The 21,969-nt window shown below is 37.2% G+C and overlaps 2 protein-coding genes and 1 long non-coding RNA gene across 4 annotated transcripts; 1 reads left to right on the plus strand and 2 right to left on the minus strand.

The window, feature by feature from the left end:
- Positions 1–68: 68 nt before the first annotated feature.
- Positions 69–12,221, minus strand: LOC140800381 (leucine aminopeptidase 2, chloroplastic). 2 transcript variants are annotated; one of them, XM_073155131.1, is made up of 10 exons: positions 11,294–12,221; positions 9,886–10,303; positions 9,510–9,704; positions 9,161–9,386; positions 8,330–8,456; positions 8,110–8,205; positions 7,506–7,583; positions 2,684–2,744; positions 1,987–2,174; positions 69–606 (listed from the first exon to the last, which is right to left on the minus strand). In XM_073155131.1, the coding sequence occupies exons 1-10, from the start codon at positions 11,546–11,548 to the stop codon at positions 478–480; spliced, it is 1,773 nt and encodes a 590-aa protein (XP_073011232.1). In that variant the 5' UTR covers positions 11,549–12,221; the 3' UTR covers positions 69–477. The 2 variants fall into 2 exon arrangements, with proteins under 2 accessions (XP_073011232.1, XP_073011233.1); XM_073155132.1 differs by lacking the exon at positions 11,294–12,221 and adding an exon at positions 10,749–10,862.
- A 1,017-nt stretch (positions 12,222–13,238) lies between these two features.
- Positions 13,239–15,458, minus strand: LOC140800384 (uncharacterized). The gene is made up of 3 exons (XR_012111188.1): positions 15,113–15,458; positions 14,487–14,665; positions 13,239–14,376 (listed from the first exon to the last, which is right to left on the minus strand). It is a non-coding gene; the product is annotated as an uncharacterized lncRNA (long non-coding RNA).
- A 2,758-nt stretch (positions 15,459–18,216) lies between these two features.
- Positions 18,217–21,598, plus strand: LOC140800382 (cinnamoyl-CoA reductase 1-like). The gene is made up of 5 exons (XM_073155133.1): positions 18,217–18,466; positions 18,647–18,801; positions 18,887–19,075; positions 19,309–19,661; positions 21,259–21,598. Exons 1-5 carry the CDS (start codon positions 18,313–18,315, stop codon positions 21,413–21,415), a joined length of 1,008 nt encoding a protein of 335 aa, XP_073011234.1. The 5' UTR covers positions 18,217–18,312; the 3' UTR covers positions 21,416–21,598.
- Positions 21,599–21,969: the final 371 nt, after the last annotated feature.

The raw sequence follows: 21,969 nt of genomic DNA on the forward strand, positions 1-21,969 counted from the left end.
CTATGAATGATAATATTGGTAGAATACAGTACTGGTAGGATTCTGAGAATGAAGGATAAGAAAGCTAATTAAAGGCAATTCTTTGTTTATGCAGTTTTTCTGTTCATTGCTAATTTGTATCATGTCAAGAGTACACAAGTAAACTCAACAATGTCTTGATAGATGAGGCTCACACATAGTAAAGATAGCCATATCTGGTTGTTTCACAAAAAGGATGTTTACAAGACAATAGAACACCAGATCATGATTCGGGTAACACACCATCCAGCGACAACCATCAAATATCTCATTAAATTATCAGCAACAGAGAAGGATAAACAGAAGTGCCATTATTTATTAACCAAGCTGGATGAACGCAGTGAAGCGTATTGTACTCTCTTCCTGTCAGAATTTCTTTATAAGCTTCAATGGTATGACAAGCCCTTGTACAGCCTTGCGCACTCTGCCCTCTTGAGATTAAGCAAACTTCAATCTGATCTAAGAAGAGTTTTTCAAAACCCACTCTACCAAGGTTGATACGCCAAACCCAGTGGCAGCTCGTTTCTTATCATTCCACACAGGCCCTGCCATATCTATATGCATCCACTGGACCTTCTCATCGACAAACTGTAAATAAACAACTCCAATTTCAGTTTGCCGTGTACCATCAGTTACATTAAAGTAGATTGTGCATGAAGAAAGTAGATCACAAATTGTTGCTTTTGGTATGTTTCTGGCCTTCATTCTTTGAGATTTAATATAAATATTTAAAAGTAGTGGTGATTGGCAGTTTTGACACCAGAAGGGTAGACTGGAAGTCCAAGATAGTTGAGAGGGAGATTGTTTAACTTGGAGAAGTGTCCTAAGTAGTATATTCCATTCTATATCATTCTAATCATGATCTTAATTTATAGCAAAAGATTACAGGTAAAAGGCTGTATGCATACAATTAGTTTAATTCATTCATCACTTTTCTCCTTGATTCAATGCCTGAGGTTGCATAATAATCCGTTGAGGCATTGCTATGACTGGAGGCACTGGTCAATACGACCAGAAGTAGTGGTTAGCCTTCGAGCTTTACAAGGTTGGATGGAATCAGGGGAGAAACCCACATAAATTTCTTCCCAAGATTGGATTAAAGGGAATTATCTCCTACAAGATCTGAGATAAGGTTACGCAAGAGAAAAATCTGGATGCAGGATTCCTCTCCAGTGTACGAAGTTTTCTCTTTCTTTATATGATTGGTTGCATAATAACCCATTGATATGGCCGGAGGTACTGGTTAGTATCACCAGAAGTAATGATTAACCTTTGAGTTTTATATGGTAAATTTCTTCCCAAGATTAGATTGGAGGGAGTTATCTCCTACAAGATCTGAAATAAGATTATGCAAGAGAAAAATCTGGATGCAGGATTGCTCTCCACTGTACCAAGTTTCCATAATTGTATCATAGTGGACTCTTTCTATGGGTTCTCTCTTTCCTCTTACTGAGGCCCTGGCTAATATATTAAGAGGGAGTAGGAAGGACACAGAGGGACACATGAAGAGTCCTACAAGAGGGAAGGTACAACTTCTCTCTCAAATCACAAAAAGAAGAAAAGAGAACTCCAAAATCTATCTCAATTTCCTCTCTCTTTCCAAATAACGAAAAAAAGAGGAATCCCTCTCTAGTCTCTCCTAGCTGGACGAAGCTGTCATGGGATGAACCAAGTGGGGAGAAAATGAACAAATTAATTGGGATAATACATGGGATTGTTCTTAATAAGAAATCAGTCATCTTGGGGATCCTACATCTCATTAACTGATTCAAGAATTCCACATTCTAAAATTGTTTTGGTTTTACATTGAGATACCAATCTTATCCTTTGGATGATCAATCATCGTGAATTTAACTATATTAATTAGTCTACTCTAAGAAGCTTGTATTGAAATGGTCAATTATGGAACTTCCCAGCCTAGATAATTAACTCAAATAAGAAAAGGACGATAACAAAGGGCAAACAAACCTGTTTCAAGAAAAGTGCAGCTGTAATAGCACCACCTTGACGACCTCCAGTGTTAACCATATCAGCTACACCTGATTTCATTGACTCCCAATAGCTTTCCTCCAATGGCATTCGCCAAAACTTCTCTCCTGATATATCTGATGCCTCTGAGACCTCATTCGCTAGTTCATCACTGGGTGTGAAAAATCCTGTAAACAAAATAATCTTCATGTTTGGCCCAAGGAAACAAAGTGTCCACACTAGTTCACTTACAGAATCTCAACATAATCATAGTTCAGTTCAAAGCAAAAGCTCTTATAGGTCACAGAAGTACAAATAGGCTCATCAGAAAACAAGGTCACTAGGAGAGTGGAAATAACTCAAGATCCATTTCAAGCTTCAACTGTGAACAGAATGTGAGGACCATGATGAACTAAGAGTGACCGCACTGAGTCTTGAGAGGTGTAGGACATTAACATGCCCCAAAGGTTTGAAAGTACTGAACAAATTATATTACAACTCATATTGACGTAGGGACCAAGCACTGCCACACATCTATAGGTCTCTCATTTTCCTTTTAGTAGCTAGTTATTATAGCAGATTAAGTACTTCTGTCAGCTGTTTCCTTGTGATTATTACTTATTAGCACAAACTGGACTACAAAGTAAAAGATCAGTTCCAGTAAAAGCAGAATAGGTCAAGGATAAATAAGTTTCACCTGCAATACTAGGCCCAAGAGCAACAATACAAGCACCAGTTAGTGTTGCCAAATCAATTACCTGCAAGCAACAATGACAGAAATGTCAATAAAACTTACAACAAGCCTAGATGAAAATATGGTTCACTGAAAAACCAATCCTTTAGTAAAGCTACCCATTCTTCTTAGTTCTTACATAGATATACATTCTTTATTTGCATTTACATCTTCATGAAGGTGATCATTGCTGCAACAGCCATTAAGAGATTATTTATTTCACATGTATGTACACTTCTAATTGATTCAGTTCACAGAAAAAATTTCTGTTTAAAAATTGAAGACAAATTGCCCCAGAACCCACATAAGCAGGGGCCTTGTGCACACAACCTATCCTTTTTCTCCTGCCTCTTTTAATAAATACACAAACTTAAGGTGGAACAAGTCTAATTTTTCTTGTATTGCTTCTCCTTGCATATAGTGATCCTCTTTCTGAAGCCATTTGGTGTATATGATTTCTGTTGACATCTAAAAGGACTTGGAACTAGGATGGTGGTCACCTTTAGTTTACATGTACTAGTGACAATCCGGGTATGCAATTTGTTTGGTGTTCATTTGTTGTTCATCACCACCAAATCATAGATAGGATGTGACAAATATGTTGTGCTGCTTCAAATTCCCCGGTTATTGTGTTTTGGCTTCACTATTATTGATCTTATTTTATTTATCTGATGTATAACAGATTAATCAAAATAGGACTAAATCTAAACTACTGTTAATGGTAGATGACAGCACTTCTCTAGGGATTATAGCACTTTTCCAAGGATTAACTATATAATAAGCGAAATTGATGGTATTGATGCATAGTAACATACTCTAACTCATACCAAACAACGACGACAGTGCCGACCACTGGCTAACACAGCACGTGCTATGCCGTGCCGCAAGAGAGGGAGAATGGGCTAGCTGCTTGATGTGATTCGGACTAGATCAGATTACCTTGAAAGACATTGGGCTTGATAGATCAAGTCTAGTTATCTTATTTATTATTCTTATGTGGTTTAGTCAAAGTCTTACTATGTTAGAATTTTATTTAATTAGCTAAATCCAGCTCTGTGCAGTTTCAGAAAAATATTTATAGAATATTCTATAGATATTTGAATAATATCAAACTAATTGGATAAGATCGTTAACTTCCAGATCTACAACTTTGGTATTAATGACTTCTCCAGATTCAGAATCTATTTGTGGCAAAATGAAACGTTAATCCAAGAAGATAAGGAATACTGGTTTAGTTAAATTTGTTTTAGACTTTTTAATTTAATCTCTATAAATAGGACCTTATGGCTTGTATCTTAGGCATGCTTGAAATGAAAAATCAATTAGCTTTTGCCCTAGTATCTCTCTCAACTAGGTCATCGACCTCTACATCTCCCTCATCCCTCTTCACCAACTAGCACCATCTTTTTCGTTGGCACGGTCTTATCTAGTTTTTAATCTCCCTCTACTGCCGACCCCTCTAATCCCGTAGGGCAGGCCTACTTCTCTTCCTTCGTCTCTTTATCTTAACCGTCTCTATCTTCTATATGATTTTTACCACAGTTGTAGGACAATCATAGCCTTCAACCGTCTATCGCATCTGCAAACCACCACCACCATCATCAATTGCCGAGCCCTCTCCATCAACTACTCGGCCTCCACTCCATTATCACCTCCATCCTAAACCTAGGAATGTGTGCCTCCACCCGCAAATCCCAAATCTCATGCAGAACCGCTACGAATCAGATCAAGCCAGTTCGTAACACTGCCACCGCCGACCTTGCACTCATTGTTTGTTGCCGTATGCCGACCTTGCGCTCACCACTCGCACTCTTGCCCGCTTGCCGCTCGTTGCATCGGGTGTCATAACCCGAGGAGGAAGAAAGGGTGAGAGTGAAACAACCGGACCCGATTCGATCTCTTACTCTCACCCTTTCTTCCTCCTCGGGTTAGGGCACCCGATGCAACAAGCGACCAAAAACGGCAAGTGCGGCAAGTGGCCGAAAGCAGCAAGCAGGCGAGAGTGGCGAGCAAGTAAGCGGTAAAGCTACTAGGAGGGGTGCTGTGCGGCACCCCTCATGCCACGTGCCGGCACACCGCCGGCACGGTAAGTGTTGACCGACATGTCCTGTGCTGGTCAACACGGCCATCAATGATACCAAATACTCTCAAGCATGTATTTGAGTGTTGAATGGCATCAAATAAAAAACACCGTATTAGTAAGCATATGTGCTCGTATATTTGTATATGGATTTGTGATATTTATTAGCTGATTACATCATTTTTCTAGGGATTAACCACATAATAAGTGAAATTGCATGGTATTCATGCATAGAACCAAATGTAGCATATTATAATTCATGCCAAACACTCCTCAAGCATGTATTTGATCTTATCTTATCTATTTTTTATTTATCTAATGTATAGCAGATTAATCAAAATAGGATAAAATCTAAAATACTGTTAATGATATATTACAACACTTCTCTAAGGATTATAACACTTTTCTAAGGATTAACTATGTAATAAAAGAATTTTAAAAGGTAATTATGCACAGTAACCTATTCTAACTTACATCACATACCCAAGCATGTATTTGAGTGCCGAATGACATCAAATAAAAAACAGCATATTAGTGGGCATATTTGCTAGTATATTTATATACGGATTTGCAAGATTTATTAGCTGATTACATCATTTTTTTAAGGATTAACCTATAAATAAGTGAAATTGCATGGTCTTCATGCGTAGAACCAAATGTAACGTACTGTGACTCATGCCAAACACTTCTCAAGCATGTATTTGAGTGTCAAACGCATCAAATATGAAAAAATTGAAGTAATGAACATGTGTTCTTGTATTTTTATTTGTAGATTTACACCATTTATAAGCGGATTGCAACATTTATCAATGGATTGCAGCATTTTTCTAAGGATTAACCATATAATAAGTGAAATTGCATGACTTTGATTCATAGAGCCAATTCTAACACACTTAAACTCAAATGCAAACACACCTCAAGCATGCATTTGAGTGTTAATAGCATCAAATAAAGAAAAACACCGTATTGCTGGGTATATATGCTTGTCTACGGTTTGTGAGGATTTACAACATGTTTCTACAGATTTACAACATTTTTTCTTTGGATTTAACAGTAACAAGTGAGTATTAAACATATAATAATTGAAATTACATGATATCATTGCATATGACTAAAACCAATATTCTCTACCTCATACCAAGTACTCTCCAAGCAAATTTCTAAGTCCTAGATGGCTTGAAAGAAGAAAAAATTGCTACATTTGTGTACGGATAAGCCAATTTGCACATTACGTATTTAATCTGCACTTACTCTATATAGGACAAGCTAGCATTAGTATAACCTAATCCACTACATCTATGAACACGATAATGAAGGGCCTGTTTAGATAAAATGATGATAGGAGAAAGCACGGTTCTATTTATTGATTTCAAGATCAGAATTGGATGCTTGAAAAAATGATACATATTAGCCATATTGGCCGTATTGGCCTTCTATTTCGGATGATTCGGATTGAAAATTGGCCGTATCGGCAGATTTGTTTCAACTACAAATCAGGATTGAATGATACTTCAATCCATGGGAGAAAGTAAGGAAGAAGAAGAGTATTTAATATATTTATTTTCATAAGGTATCATCTTATCCGAAGAAAAATATAGTTTCTTGTTTTCGAAGGACAAACTAGCACTAGTTAGGTCTCTCTTTCTACACCCAAAAGTACAGTAGGGCCACTTTAGTCTAAAAAGAGTCAATTGGATTATCTTGCAGAAAACCAAAATTGGGAAAATGCACAAAACAAAAAACAACTTTGTTTTTTTGCACAAAAGCTCCAAAGAAAACCAAAATTGGGTAAATGCGCAAAACAAAAAGCAACTTCAGTTTTTTGCGCAAATCGCTCAAAAGAAAATTACCCCAGACAAAGAGAAAATAAAATATTAAAAAATAAAAAAATAAAACAATGAAAAAATAGAAAGAGGAAAGAAAAATCCTAACTCCATGTTCACTCTTTTATCTACTAAGCTATCTTCAACCGATATTTCAGTTTTCAAGTAATTTAGTAGCAACTTCACCACGATATTGCTTTTAATTCTCTGTTCTCAAGATCTCTCCCTTCCAATCTCTGTCAACCTCTCTCCCACAAATGGTCCAAGTGTGCATAAATATTGAGCACAAATTTGTAAAAACTTCTTTTCTATGGGGATTTTGATAGTTTAGGGTGTCTTAATATTGATCTTTCTTTTCTTTAGGAGACCCAAGTGATACTAGATCATAGTTTAGGAGTCTAGGAAATAATTTATGATTTATTTCTCTGTAAATTTTGCTGGAATTCTGTTTGAGACTGATAGCTAGTTAGAATTTAGAACATAACTATCTTTGTTTACATATTAAACTCCAAACCCTTTTGCAGTATATACAAGGATTCTAACTTATCCAGTACAAAAATTAATTTAGAAGCAAGTAGCAAGTATTCATAGTTCTTTCAATTTAATTCTCAACCATTTTGAACACCCCAGCTAGTTTATGCATAATTACCTCACTCTAGATCCTAATTAGCAAATTTCCTGTATGGATAAATAATATAATAAAATATCTCCATTCTCCAAACTTCAAATACTAGCATTCCTTTTGGCTGAAATTAGAATTAAGAAGTCATTACTGCTAATTACCAGAAATGAACGCAAACAACAAAAATGATAGATTGTTCTAAAGGTCAAGAAATTAAATGATTCAATAAGGTAAAACATTATCCATGTGAGAAGCTAATACCTTTTCAACACCTTGGTTACATGCATAGACCAAAGCATCAGCAAGTGTAAGCCTTCCCTCAGCATCAGTGTTATTCACCTGAAATAAATGTAATAAAAACAAATTTTCACAAGTATTATCTAAAACACCCATGGATGGAAAAATATTGATCTAATGAAACAGAGGAAGCCTAAACAGAGTGGTTGAAAACCTACATAAGTATCCTATTACACAATTAATGCAAAAGGACAACAAATGTCTAAGCATAAAACATATGCTCCATCAATAGAAATCAACTACTTTCTTTATTATAGTCCATTGACATTAAGCACCACCAGAATTTCGTCAGTAGCTCTCATGATGCATGGTGGATCATGAGTTGTTAATGATGTTCCAAACAAATACATCAACGAAACATCATGAATCCAATACTAAAAATTAGCACCTGAGATTGTTGAAAAATCCTTGATTATAAGAGAATCTTGAATGACATGGACATAATAACACAAGTTAAGCATCCATCGAAAACAGATATGAATTTTTAAAAAAATTATAGGAAAAAGGCATCATCAGCAAAATGTTCCTTTAATATATACATTAAATACCTAATCAGAGGGAATTGTACCTCAATTGTTTTTCCATTAGAAGCTGTGAGTATGTCACCTGGTCTCATGCCAGTGCCACTGATCATATTTTCACAGGCAGCAACAATAAAATGAATCTGGAAACAGATAACAATTAAGAATACAGAGAATATCACAATAGCATGAAATTCCTTTACAATTTGTATATATATCGTGAAAGAATATGCCTTTCAACTGATATCTAATGGGAAACCAAAATACCTCTACTCCCGGAGGTTTGATTTGACCTATGGCTTTTGCTGCACCAAATACAGCTGCAGAACCTCCCATATCAAATTTCATCAACTCTATCATGCAACCTGGTCCAGTCTTTATGTTGTAACCACCGCTATGATAATGGAAAAGAAAGAAAGGTTAGGCAGCCCCACATCAATGATAAGTTTGACAAGCTTCTTGCCTTGCTAATCAGATGCACAGTTCTATTATCAGAAGAGTTTCATGTCAAAATTATGCCAGCAAAGAATAACTAATCCTGCCCAAGGACAGTAATATGTATAGACAGTTAGCATTTTTATGAAATGCAACTATTACAATTAGCAATTGAAGAAAAAATAATTCTGTGATTTCAATCATGGTTCAAAGTTTTGGCTTAGATTTCAGTCACCCAAAAAACATTTCTGTAGTTTTTGTCATCAACTCTAGACATTTACGTAGTTTTCATCATTTCCACTCTAGTTTCGGTGGTTTCGCAAACATAAAAAGATCTAACCACTACCAAATGAAAGGTGGAAAATAGAAGAACATCAACAACATTTGCAACATTTTTATCATATCAAGAAAATTTGTTTTCATGTGCATTTCAGCCTGTTTTTGGTTCACTGAAAACATATTTTTCATTACTGAAACCAACAGAATTGCTGGTCTAAGAGGCTGCAGGTTTTGCAAACAGTTTCAGATTGGGTGCAGCTGAAACCAGTACATTTTGGGGAAACTTCAAACCAAGATTTCAGTTTCTTGTCATCAAGATAAATGGCATCTAATATCTAGATATCGAAAGTACATTATTTTGGTATCAAGAAAATGGACATGTACCTATCAAAAGTTAACCCTTTCCCAATGATAGCTAACTTCCTCTTCACATCACCACTTGAGGGTTTATAACATAAGTGGATAAAGTGAGGGGGGTTTGAAGATGCTGCAGCAACACCTAAGTATGAACCCATCTTCAGTTCTTTGCACTGCTCAGCGTCTAATATAGTTGCAGTAAAAACATCACTGTACAATGAAGCAACTTTTGAAGCCTCCTCTGCAAGTACACCTGGAAGGCAAGAGAGGCTATTACAAGAAACTTCACTCATTTGAGGGGACAAAAGTCACCGTTAGGAAGCAAAAAGGAGGTGGCAAATTAAACCTCAATAAGCATAAACTAAGCTATACTAACCAGGGGTAAGAACATTCGCTGGCGCATTTACTAGCTCTTTTCCAAAAATCACTCCTGAGCAAACATCACTTGCATACTTAAGTTTCTGGTTCAGTTCCGGTCCACTACCAAGGCCAATAATGTCCACTGCTTTAAGTTGTGCTTTTTTGGACTCCGATTTAAACCTGTTGTCTTCATACACCCCTAGTACAATTCCTACAAATCACACTAGATGGGATGTCTAAGGTGATCCAATAGTCAATCCAGTAAATATTGAAAGTGTTATCCCATTAGATACAATCTTTTGTTTTATTATATTACTCTATAATTCTAAGAACATTAAGTCATAATACTATATGCTAGATCAAGTTGTTGGAACTTGGAAGCTGGAACCTACCAGAAGCGATTGCTGAGGCAGCACTTAGTTTGGACTCTTCTGAAATATCACTAGCAGAAGCAAGAAGAATAGCAACATTACTTGCTTGAGAACCCTTTGCAACAGCTGCGACAGCCTCCCCAATACCTCGATATGAAGTTGTAGTGGATTGAGAATGCTGCCCAAGCCCAACTAGACCTATTCTTTTGAAACCAAAGCCTGGTAGCCGGAGAATAGTTGACTGTCCAGCTTTTCCAGTAAAATCTTCTTCTGCAGAAGCTTCTGCCAGAAGACCGCCCAGCTGCTCATCCAATCTTTTCAAGGTTGAATTCTCAAATTTTGAATCCGAGTCTTTTGACATGTCCTTCTCTGAGACAGCCACTGCAAGTATATCTCCTTTCCATTCTGCAAAATCAATCTCCTTGGCAGAAAAAGTGATCTACAATAACAAAAAACAGAATATTTCAGATATCACAACTGAGCATAATGAATTGTATAATTACCAAAAAACAATTAGTGGCTGACAGATCAAAGAATGAATTAAGAGGACTAGCAAGGAAACTATCAGAGGACTTGAGGATGATATGATTTGCTGCACAACAACAAGCAACTCCATATCTTTGAATCATCAGGACTCCAAATGAACCGAAGGGAACTGATTCTTATTAATTGAAATGGCCATAGAGAGTAAAAACGAATGAAAGATGAAATCAAATGAGAAGATTTAATTCACAACTCAATTCTGAAACACAGAATAATCCAACAAAAAGAGTAGAAACAAAACCAGAACAAACAACCGCCGTGCACACGGATCCTGACAATACGGTGATTAAGCCAGATCAAATAATAATAACGTGCCAGACCAAGATCTGAAAATAACTTACCCATAAAGAGATGCATGACTCATCATAACACTCAATACCCACTTCCACAATCAAACAGAAGTTAAAAACTGATGAAGACCGATATTAAGTATTTAACTAACTATCCCCAACTCGAATCCAAAAAAGATGAAGTATCCAGTATCCATCGTCCAGGAATCCCACAAACACCTGCCGTCCAAACACAACATATAGATAAAAAGAAAACAAATTGGAAAAAAGGAGGGAAAAAGAATGCCATTACATCGCTCAATACCCACATCCGAATCCAAAGAAAGACACAATGTTGCAAAGAATAAAATTTAAAACCTACAATCCCGGGCTTAAAAATTCATCTGCTACAAATTCCATCAAACAACTCGCATCAATTATCAATTACTATTTTTTTTTCTCAAAAACACTCAGCGCCCACATATAAAATGCAAGGACAAACAAAAATTCAAAAACCCAAAGTATACGTCGCCTAGGAATTCCATCAAACACCTGGCTTGCAAAGACCAGCACCGATACTACGAGCTAAAAGAACCCGACTTGGTAAATGAGTAGACCTGAGGGGCCTCCACGACATTGGGTTTCGTCAGGCCAAGAGCGGCGCGCGTGGCGGCGGCGGAGTGCGCCATGCGATGCCGGTGGCGAAAGTGGCGGCGCGGAAGAGAAGAGGAAAAGGCCGAGGAAGAGGAGAAAGGGTAGCGATGGCCGGCGAATCGGAGGAGCACGGAGGAATGGCGAAGGGAGCAGAGACGAAGGCGAGATGCGAAGATAGTAACAGCGGCAGCAGCAGCAGCACAAGTAGAACTAGCCATATTCTGTTAGCGTTGGGCCGCCTCCGTTATCGAATCAGTTAGCTAATCGTTGGATTCGACCGCAAACCTCGGGTAGGCCGTGATTTGAGTAGTTCCGGTTGGCTCGTAGGATAAACAGGAACAAGAAGAATGGTAATTTCTTTTCTTTTCTTTCAATGATACTAACTACTGGGTATTTAGGTTGAACTCCAATTCTAAATAATAGCTAATGGAGTTTAAGTGCGTCTATATTTAGTCCCTAGTTACGTTGTTAGTGGAACCCAATCTTAAATTCACCCGCTAAATATGGATTAAATTAGTTACCCAAGTTATTTGAGTCATAAATAAATTTTTAAATAATAAACAAGTAATTCGAATTGGATATATCTGTCTTTGCTTTGTGAATTTGTAAAAAATTGTGATATTATTCAAATCTATAGTACAATAAGTATATGTATATGTATATGTAAGAAAAGTAGATTAAAGATTCACATACAAATACAAAAGACATTTTTATATCACTATTTTAATAATATCTTAAACTATACAAATGTACGAATATTAAGTCACATATTATTCTTGAACTTAAATACGTATCTACATAGATTATCCAAATAAAAAAGTTCAACCATACCCAACAAAAATTACAAACTAATCTGTATTGGATTTTATTGACCTGTTACCACCTAACTTGTCCTATTCAATAATTTAGATAGTGATTATCTCGAGGTACGACTTTACTTGATATAATTAACTGCAAGCAATGTGACTAATGTCTTATTACTGTTGAATTGTTATAGGGCTTAACCCTCGCCACCGGTGAGATCTTTTTTCCTTTCGGCGTATCTCTCTCATGTGTCTCCTTGTTTACCATTCCTCCTTTCTTATTCTCTATTTTCCTCTCTTTTTTCTCCTCTGTTTTTGTTTTGAGCAAAGTTCACTTAGTTTCCTACAATATGACTTAATTACTTATCTTTTTTTTCCCTTGTTTGGCTAGCTCTCTGCATCGAAGGCTCCAATTGGACCACACCCTTCTCCTCCTTAGCCTTGCCACCTCTTAGCATTGCTTTGTCGCCCCTGCACGTAACCACCTCCTTGTCCACCTCCTTTTGATCTTGCTCGTTGCCCCTCCAACTTCTCGTGCAGCTTCACTGCCTCCTTGCATTGTCCCGTTGCCCCTATGCAGTCTCTTGCCACATTGTTGTTAGGAGAAGGTGTGGAAAACTCAAGAGAAGAAGATTGTTCTCTTAATACAATATGAAATAGATAAAAACTTTAAATTTTTTTAATTTTCTTGCACAAGATAAGACCACTTATATTTAGTGATTTACATGACTCTTATTTATCATATATAACTCTTTTGATTTTCATCATCTAGAGAATCCAAAGATTACTATCATTTAAAGACATAGAAAACACTAAGAGTCACATCAAAATAAAAGCATTATTCTTAAATTCTACACTAGCCAATTAATTTAATTGACTAATCAAATGGGCTAGCTTAATATTCTAACAATTGTTGCTACTCTGTTACCCTTATTTTACTGTCATCTTCTGTCACACTAGATTTTTATTAGAGGCTTCTTCAATTATTATTGTCACGCCATGCTCATCCTACACTTCATCGCTCTTACTCTCAGCCACCTTCGTTCACTTATTCTGCCACTCTTTATTGGATCAATGCCTTGTCACTGAATCTAAATCATTTTGGTTTTATTTTATTGTTATTGTTTGCTTGGTTGGAGAATTTCTTTTTTCAAGTTAAAGATTTGGAGGGTCATCTCTTTGAGTACCAAATCGCAATAGAGCTCGCAGGCTAATTTAAGGCACCTTGCATTTGTGAATTCCTTTGGGATATGCCTAATGTTATATTTTATTTGTGTCCTATAGTTTGTTACCTTGATTTTCTTATTGTGTTGTTTCAGATTTAACTAAGTAATGAGCTTATGTTAAAGGATCATTGATGTATATCCCTTCATATTATGCATCAAGTATTCTTTATGGAATATATGAATCTTGTCTATAGGCTTTCCATCTAAAATTGAAGTCAAATCTATGCAATTTTGTGGATCAATTTAGGAAGCTCAAAAATAAATAAAATACTAAGACCATTCAATGCACACAAAATAATGGTCTAATTCCTCTCTATAACTTCTGAAGAATACTAATTTCAATGCCATTTTAATAAGAAAAAAAACAACAACTATAAACTATCTGCTCACATGCTCAAGCTGCACTTCCCTTTTGTTATGATGCATTAAATTGACCAAAATCATCACCACCATGTTCCAGTTCCCAACTATCCCATCTTCTTTCGGTTCCAAATATTCCAAGTCCAAAACTATTCCAACCCCAATCAAGATCTATAAAACTAGAGCCCAAGTAAGCCTTTTTGAGATCTCACTATCATGTCTATGACATGTGTGCCTATTTAAATCATTTTAGGCCTCAAATATGAACTCACTGGCTGCGAAATAATCAAGAGGATAGCAATCATGTACTCCAAATTTTGCATGAGCAAAGGCAATAGAAACTCTTCCAAGCCCAACAACTACAAGAATAGCAACAACTATTCTATAAATCTAAAGGTAAACATGTAACCTAACCATCTATCATCCTTAATTAATGCAATGCTTTAAAAATCTTACAGATAAGACTTCATAATAAAACATGGCATCCCAGGCAACAAACATCATAAGGTCATAGATAGTTAAAATTACTTCACCTTCTCTTCTCTTGCTTATCTTCATAGTGGCATACGCACATTGTTGACGACTTACTCTTTACTATGCAAGCCACAATCTCTAATGCCGAGGAGGTGCTTAGTTGCTTGGAGTATGCAAACATCTCTAACCAACGAGTCAATATGGACAAGTCTGAGCTTTTTGCCTTCTTGGCTCAAATAAGAGGTGAGGGATCATATCACGTCAATGACAGGGTTAAAAGTTATAGTGCTTACCATTTTCATACATAGGAGTCTTGATCTTGGTGTGTAGGGTAAAGGTCAAGGAATACAAAGGTATGCTTGATAGAATAGAAGGAAGCTACTAGGCGGACGTGCAACCTCCTCTTGTTAATGACATGCTTCTCTTCATTCCCACGTATTGGCTGGGGTGCACTTGTTTGTCAGATTCCATCCTTGAGAAATTGAGAAAAAAAAGTCTAAATTATTTTTGTGGGATAATTGAAAAGACAGAGGACTACAACTTTAGGGATGTGGTCACTAGCCCTAACGAGGATAAGGGCCTCGGTGTTAGACGTCTTAGGGTGGCCAAGATCGTCTTTCTAGGGAATTTGGTCTTTAAAATCCTTAATAAGGAGATGGCTATGTGGGTGAGGATCCTTAGGGCCAAATATGAGAGTTGAATCCGTCGGACCTATATGCGCTTACCAAGGCTTCATGAATATGGCGCGTGCTCTACCACACGATCGAAGCCATGAAGAAGGGCGATAGGAAATGGGTTGGCAATGGGAGAACTATTTGGGTAGTTGCAAAACCCTGGGTTTTGAGCCTGCCTTGTTGAGACAACTAAAGGAGATCCAACATGTGTTGCTGGATGAAAACCTGAAGGTGCCGGATCTCACCTTTAGCTAGTGGATGGATAGGATCCTATGTGAGGGAGGCTCGAAGGTGGCTTTTGATATTGCTTCTCTGTCTTTCGGTGACGCCATTATTGGTAATTGTTGCATTTGGTGGTCTTACCACAAAGGGCGAGCCAAGAGCCAGCTCCATCGACTCTTACCTCCTCCCTCGTAGAGGAATGTCTAGACCGGTTGGAAGGAGTTGTGGAGAATCTGCGTGGCTTCGCTAGGGCAGTTCTTATACTGGAAGCTTGCATTCTTACTAGGAACTTCCTGCACAACCTTAGGATCTGCTTAGAGGAGAGCTGTAGTCTATGTGGGTTTTATAGAGATGATAAACAACCTATTTTTTTGCTTATTACTTTAGGCTTGTGGTTTAGTAGTAGGTGGACACGGCCATGCACCCCTCTATGGCCATCGTTGATAGGATTAGCCTTGATTGGCTCCAGAGCACCTAGGATGAGAACGATAACCAGAACTAGTGCATCATGTCGGTAATTGCGTTCATGTTGTGAGTGCTATTGAAGCAGCACAATAGTATGATGTTTAGAGGTGTCCTATCATCGTGACCTACTGAGATGTGCACATTGCGAAGGACGATAATCTAAGTGAAATGGAGAACGCTCGATCATTGGTGGCTTAAACTAAATGCTAATAGAGCGTTCATACATGGGAGCTATCAGGGTGGAGCTAGGATAGTGCTCTGGTTTGACTTGGGCTTGTTTGTGACCATTGCTTGGGAACCCACTCCTAGCGTCTCAGCTACGCCATAAGCATAGGCTGTCAATTTGGGCTTTCAGCTTGCAAACCCGCACTGCGAACTTAGTATGGAGTCAGATTCCCTTAAGCTTATATAGATTTTATGTAAGACGACTGTGTCTTTGGCACATTAGGTCGTTCAAGGCAGATTATTTTACTCTACTTGAAGTGTTTGAGGATGTGAAGATTTCTTTTATCTTAGGAAAGAAAATTGGGAGGCTAATTGGGCAGCCCACTAGGGTAGGGTTGTGGTTTGCGACTTGCAGAGATGCTCCCCTGCGACCTTTTTAACCTCTTGAGTTTTGACACTTTTGATGCCTCTATAGGCAGAAGTGTTCCTTTTTAAGCCAAGTCAGCTAGTCAGGCTCTTTTTCCTCTTTTTTTTTTTTTTTTTTTTTAATCTTGTCTCTTAGTAATATATTATAATGTCACCAAGAGGAATTAATATGCAACATTAATAATGAACATAAGGTTTGTTTGGGAAATTATACTATATCTCTATGTGATTTGGCTAAATTGCAAGTAACTCTTACATATTTTCAACTTAAGTACTTAGTCCCCCTATGGTTCAAATCAAAATGTAACTATTAATTAGTCAACTGTTAATGGAAAGATGAAATAATATTTTTCCCCTATGTATTAACTCGCACTGACAGTAATAGAGGAGTATTTTGGTTATTTTAATATATATTCTTTTGCTAAGAAATTTTGGTGTCAATAATCCCAATACGGTCAATATATTGTGTGTATTGTGTATGTATATGTACATAAGTAGTATATATGTATGCAAGTATGCACATAGTGTGTATGTATGTAGTATGTATGTATGCATGTATGTTCTACTTGCACTTACGTGTTAGAGAGGAATTAAGCTAGGATAGTGACGCAAATTAAATTATATGATAGGGTATTTTAGTATTTTGCTAATGAAAATAATAATAGTCTTTTGCATTGTAAGGAGGTTTAATGTCCAATAGAGTATATTTGATCTGGCAAATGCCCCCATGCACAGTATGATTGCATTACCTAATGGGCATGGGGCTCCAGACCAGGCAACTGCCCAGATGGCCTCGTATCTTCCACTTTAGAGTATTTAAGTTAAAACCGCCGGAGATCTAACATGCTTTAATATTAGGTGATGCTGAAAGCACGCTAGTTTTGGATGATGTTGGCAGTCACTATTTGTTCTATCATTTAAGTATTCAAAGGTTCTCCATCAAATTTTAGACTTCAAGCCACAAAACTATAAACAATTTTTTCTAATATAATTGTTTAGGTTAGAGTCAAACTGTGAAACTCTACTAACTTTATTACCGTGTAAAGAGAAATAAAAACAAGAGCTTAACTAGTTCACACGATCGAGTGGCCAAAACACGGAATGGATAAAAAGAGAAAAGCAACATCGTTCTCCAGCCTCTGGTTCCATTGTACGTGGATAAGTTATTCCTATTCTTGATGAACGGTGACTTATTCCTGTCCACAGATCATCGTTCGAGCGGGAGCAACCGGAATGGCCATGCCCACTATGATTACTGTCATCCCCACCACCGTCACCACTATCGCTACCAGTGGCTCAAACATACCCTGCTGTCGTTTCCATTAACCGACACGATCCCACGCCGAACTCTCCACTTTGGTTAATGCTCCTCGATCCTTGTTGTGGCTCCACACCCTCCATAACCGTCTCCTTGTACAGTTGTACATCTCTGGGCGGCAAAGACGCTACTCTGCGTCATCTTGTGGTCGGTAGAAATAGAATAGAAACTTATATACAACACCCTATATTAAGACAAATGTACTATTCAAACCCTCTTATGTTCACTATTTGCAAATCGCTTGCTTGTGTTTCCCAGACATACTGACAGCAACGTAGGTTGGGTATCAAAGCTTAGAAATGAAAAACTGAGTGTCATAAATACTAAACGTGCCAAAAGAAGTTCATAAATACACTTTAAATTTGGGCTCAACTATTGTTTGCTGAAATTAAATAACTAATTAATGACATTTTGTTATGCCAAAATGGTTAAAAAAATATATGCACCTTTCTCATACTTCTTTCCCGCACTATTAAGCATTAAGTTACCCGCCCCACCTACCCTTTTCTTACTGCAATGTTGTAAAAGAGTAGGTTTACATCTCTCTCTCTCTCTCTCTCTCTCTCTCTCCCCATCTCGTTTGCTTCACCTGGCAGTTAATAGATAGCACTTAATGATATGTAACGTTCGTCTAGAAAATTATTAGTTAATTACCGCGCCACCTACCCTCCTCCTTAGCCACAATATTGGATCTTAGTGTGGGTCACCACCTATCTATCCTCTTTATAAATCCATCACCTTCTTCCTCTCCTTTCTCAACTCCACATACCTACCTAACCCACTCCACTCTTTCCCTTAGCTTATTTTACCTTCTTGCTTCTTGTTGCATTAGTAGTAATCTTCGTAAAGATGACGGTTAATGAGATGACGGTTGAGGGCTCCATTGCTGCCGGCCATGGCCGCACGGTGTGCGTCACCGGCGCCGGAGGGTTCATCGCCTCTTGGCTGGTGAAGCTTCTCTTGGAGAAGGGTTACACTGTAAGAGGAACTGTGAGGAATCCAGGTATATATATACATATATATTGTTACTTTATTATAATAGCTACATGCATTTGGACTAACGTGGACTACGATAAAAGCGTACAATTTACTTTTAAATTACTTAAAAGGTTATAATCTTTGTGTTAGAATTTGAATAGTAGGAGGAGTACATGAAACTTTTTTTTTTTCCAAAAATTAATAGATGACCCCAAGAATGCACATTTGAAAGAGCTGGAAGGGGCTGCAGAAAGACTAATCCTTTGCAAGGCGGATTTGCTCGACTACGATGCGATCTGCCACGCCATTGATGGATGCCATGGAGTTTTCCACACTGCTTCCCCTGTCACTGACGACCCTGTACAAGATTCCATCCTCTTCTTTTAGAGTTACATTAATTGTTTACGAGATGAATGAAATGGCCATAAGTGATTACTTCCAACAGGAGCAAATGGTGGAGCCCGCCGTGAGAGGGACCAAGTACGTGATCGACGCGGCGGCCGTCGCAGGCACCGTCCGCCGTGTGGTGTTCACCTCCTCGATCGGTGCAGTCACCATGGACCCGAATCGCGAACTCGACGCCGTCGTCAACGAGTCGTGCTGGAGCGACCTTGAGTACTGCAAGAAAACTAAGGTCAGATTAGATAACCAATTGACCCAAAAACTTAAAACTTTTTAGTTGCCGGGTGCCCACATGGCAAATACATATATATCATCATATGGGACCCCTCATCTATATCCACTCACATTCGATCTCTTCCTACAACAATAGGGAATTAGAAGTGGTTTAATTAGGATGTTTAAAACTCAGACCTCTAACAGAAAAAAATAAGCTGTGATACTATATCAGATATTGTCATCTAACAGAACTGGTACTGCTACGGGAAGACGGCGGCGGAGAAGGCGGCGTGGGAGACAGCGAAGGAGAGGGGAGTCGACCTGGTGGTGGTGAACCCGGTGCTGGTGATCGGACCACTGCTCCAACCGACGGTGAATGCCAGCATCATGCATGTGCTCAAGTACTTGGACGGCTCCGTCAGGAAGTACACCAACGCTGTACAGGGCTACGTGCATGTCCGTGACGTGGCGGCGGCGCACGTGCGAGTCTACGAGGAGGAGGAGGCCTCCGGTAGATACCTGTGCGCAGAGAGAGTGCTGCATCGCGAGGAAGTCGTGCGTATTCTGGGAAAGTTCTTCCCAGAATACCCCGTTCCAACCAAGTATGTGCTATTATCTCTCTCTAATAGATTTAACTTCTTTTTAGGGTAAATTACATTTGACTGCCCACTCTAGATCAAAGTCAAGATCAAAATACAACTGTTAATTAAATCATAGGTTAATTTTGAACTTTTTTTTTGGATCACGATAAGGACTAACCCGAACGAGTGACCAGCATCAAATCCCCACTGCGTGGAATGGTGGCCGACAGACTCAAGTATTATTTATTCTTTACACAAAAATGAAAGAAAGAATATCATTTTACATACTTCATGAGGATTTCTTTATCACTATACGTACGTAGCAATCATAAAAGAAACGAAAGCTAGCACTAGTATGTGTTATGGTTGGTGGGCTCAGTTGATTATCCAAGTGTCAGCTGGTAGGTAAACACTTTCTTCAACCTTGTCCAAGAAGACTATTTCTTATTTGGAGGTGATGGTTATGAGAAAAAGCAAACAAAAAGGTACAGAATGATCTAGAAGATAATAAGGAATATATTGCATGCACGAGCCCACCACTGTGGATTCAACTACTCTCATCATCATGACATCATATATATATATATATATATATATATATATAATTATTGTTAATTTTCACATATATCACGACATTACCTAACAAAAATTATCTAAATACTTAAAAACTAACACTTAAAAGACTACACATGATATTGATCCAATAATATAACTATCAAACTATCTACTCATATAGTCCTTTGGTATCTAGTTAATCTAAGAAACAAAGATCTACTACACTCTCACATGTTCTCATGGTTGTATTCACTCGTGGAATAAGAGTGAAATAGGTATTACTATTCTAATTTTTAAGAAAATAACTAATATTAGTATAAGTTATTCTAATATTTAATTCAATAATAGTATAATAATTAATAATTATATTTGATGTGATAGAAAGTATTAAAAAATAATAAAATTGTATTTGAAATTGGTGATATTTTAAACTAAATAACAAAAATATCCTTTGAGTATATGTTAAAGTAGTAGTAATAAATAATTTTTTCTGAAATGATATTATTTTTTATCACAACTACGAACAAAAATACTATATATATCCGCACTATGATTAAATAACCATTCAGTCAAGATAACGAGGGGTTATAAGCTTGCACTGCGGAGAAATAACTCTGCATTCTATGTAAAATAACCATGCATAGTGAAGATAAGGAGACACTGTGAGATAATACTCTATCATCGCAGAAAAAAAAATTCTACACTCTATGTAAAATAACCACGTGCTATATATAAAGACATTTGATTCATATGAGTGGGAGATTTCTTTGATATATATAATTTAACAGAGGATTATGCCGGTAAGCCATTAAGTGAAGGTAGTTTTTCCGATACAAATAAAAATAGGAAAAATCCATCTGTAAGTATGTCTAATAAGAAAAACTATAGCACCTTTGGGCTTCTGACCATTTAAGATGTGCATCTTGTTCTTATTCTCCATTTTTGATGATTTAGGAAAGAAACAAAAAACTTTTTACTCCTTTAAAATATCACATTAATGATAAAGAAAGGTTAATTTATTTATATGTTCTTCATTAAATTGTTTAGTTTAACATCTCTATAGGTGTTCTGACGAAGTAAATCCCCGGAAGCAACCTTACAAGATATCAAACCAACGCTTGAAGGATCTCGGCCTCCAATTTACCCCTGTAGCTCAATGCTTATACGACACAGTGAAGAGTCTCCAAGAGAAAGGCCATCTCTTTATCATGAGCACTTGAGAAACTATGTTAACTTGAATTTACTTTAACCATGTTGAGATTTGCCTAGCTACCGTATTATATTAAAGAACTATCATGCTATGTGAAATATTTTCTATTCAGTTCAAGGGTTTAATATTTTGTAATGCTCCAAAATGTCTCGATTAAGCCTATGATAAAATTGTGGGAAATTAGTTATGTTTATTCTCTAATAGTATCAGTGATTAGTTCTTTTCTAGTTGAAATATAACTCCTAAATATCAAAAAATACAAATTAAAATTTTCTCAAAGAAAAGAAAATATGAAAAGTTAACTTGCAAAATCTGAGTACTTTGAAATATAGATAGAGATAGGAGATTTTTTCCCCGGTAAACTTTAGATATATATCAAATTGCACGTTCTCCTATTTCTTTTTTTAATATTTCGAGTACAAAATCATTCAATTTACTAATTTCTGACTATATTGCTCTTGCCTTATATTTGAATGGAAGAGAGAAAGTTCTACTTTTCATTTAATGTCATTTTATTTTTGTCCAAAAAGAAGTAGTACTTTTTTTCATGGAAATCTGTACCTT

This window comes from Typha latifolia, chromosome 13 (assembly GCF_019914945.1).
Source record: "Typha latifolia isolate L0001 chromosome 13, TyphaL0001v2, whole genome shotgun sequence".
In the NCBI taxonomy this organism is placed as follows: Eukaryota; Viridiplantae; Streptophyta; class Magnoliopsida; order Poales; family Typhaceae; genus Typha; species Typha latifolia.

Excerpts from the sequence above, each read along its gene's own strand:
- LOC140800382 (XM_073155133.1), top strand. The coding sequence starts at position 18,313 with ATGACGGTTAATGAGATGACGGTTGAGGGCTCCATTGCTGCCGGCCAT. Across the intron at positions 19,076-19,308 it reads AGTACTGCAAGAAAACTAAG|AACTGGTACTGCTACGGGAA; the intron begins GTCAGATTAGAT and ends GTCATCTAACAG. Across the intron at positions 19,662-21,258 it reads GAATACCCCGTTCCAACCAA|GTGTTCTGACGAAGTAAATC; the intron begins GTATGTGCTATT and ends ACATCTCTATAG.
- LOC140800381 (XM_073155131.1), bottom strand. The coding sequence starts at position 11,548 with ATGGCTAGTTCTACTTGTGCTGCTGCTGCTGCCGCTGTTACTATCTTC. Across the intron at positions 8,457-9,160 it reads AAAGGGTTAACTTTTGATAG|CGGTGGTTACAACATAAAGA; the intron begins GTACATGTCCAT and ends CCATTATCATAG. Across the intron at positions 2,745-7,505 it reads GTAACCAAGGTGTTGAAAAG|GTAATTGATTTGGCAACACT; the intron begins GTATTAGCTTCT and ends TGTTGCTTGCAG.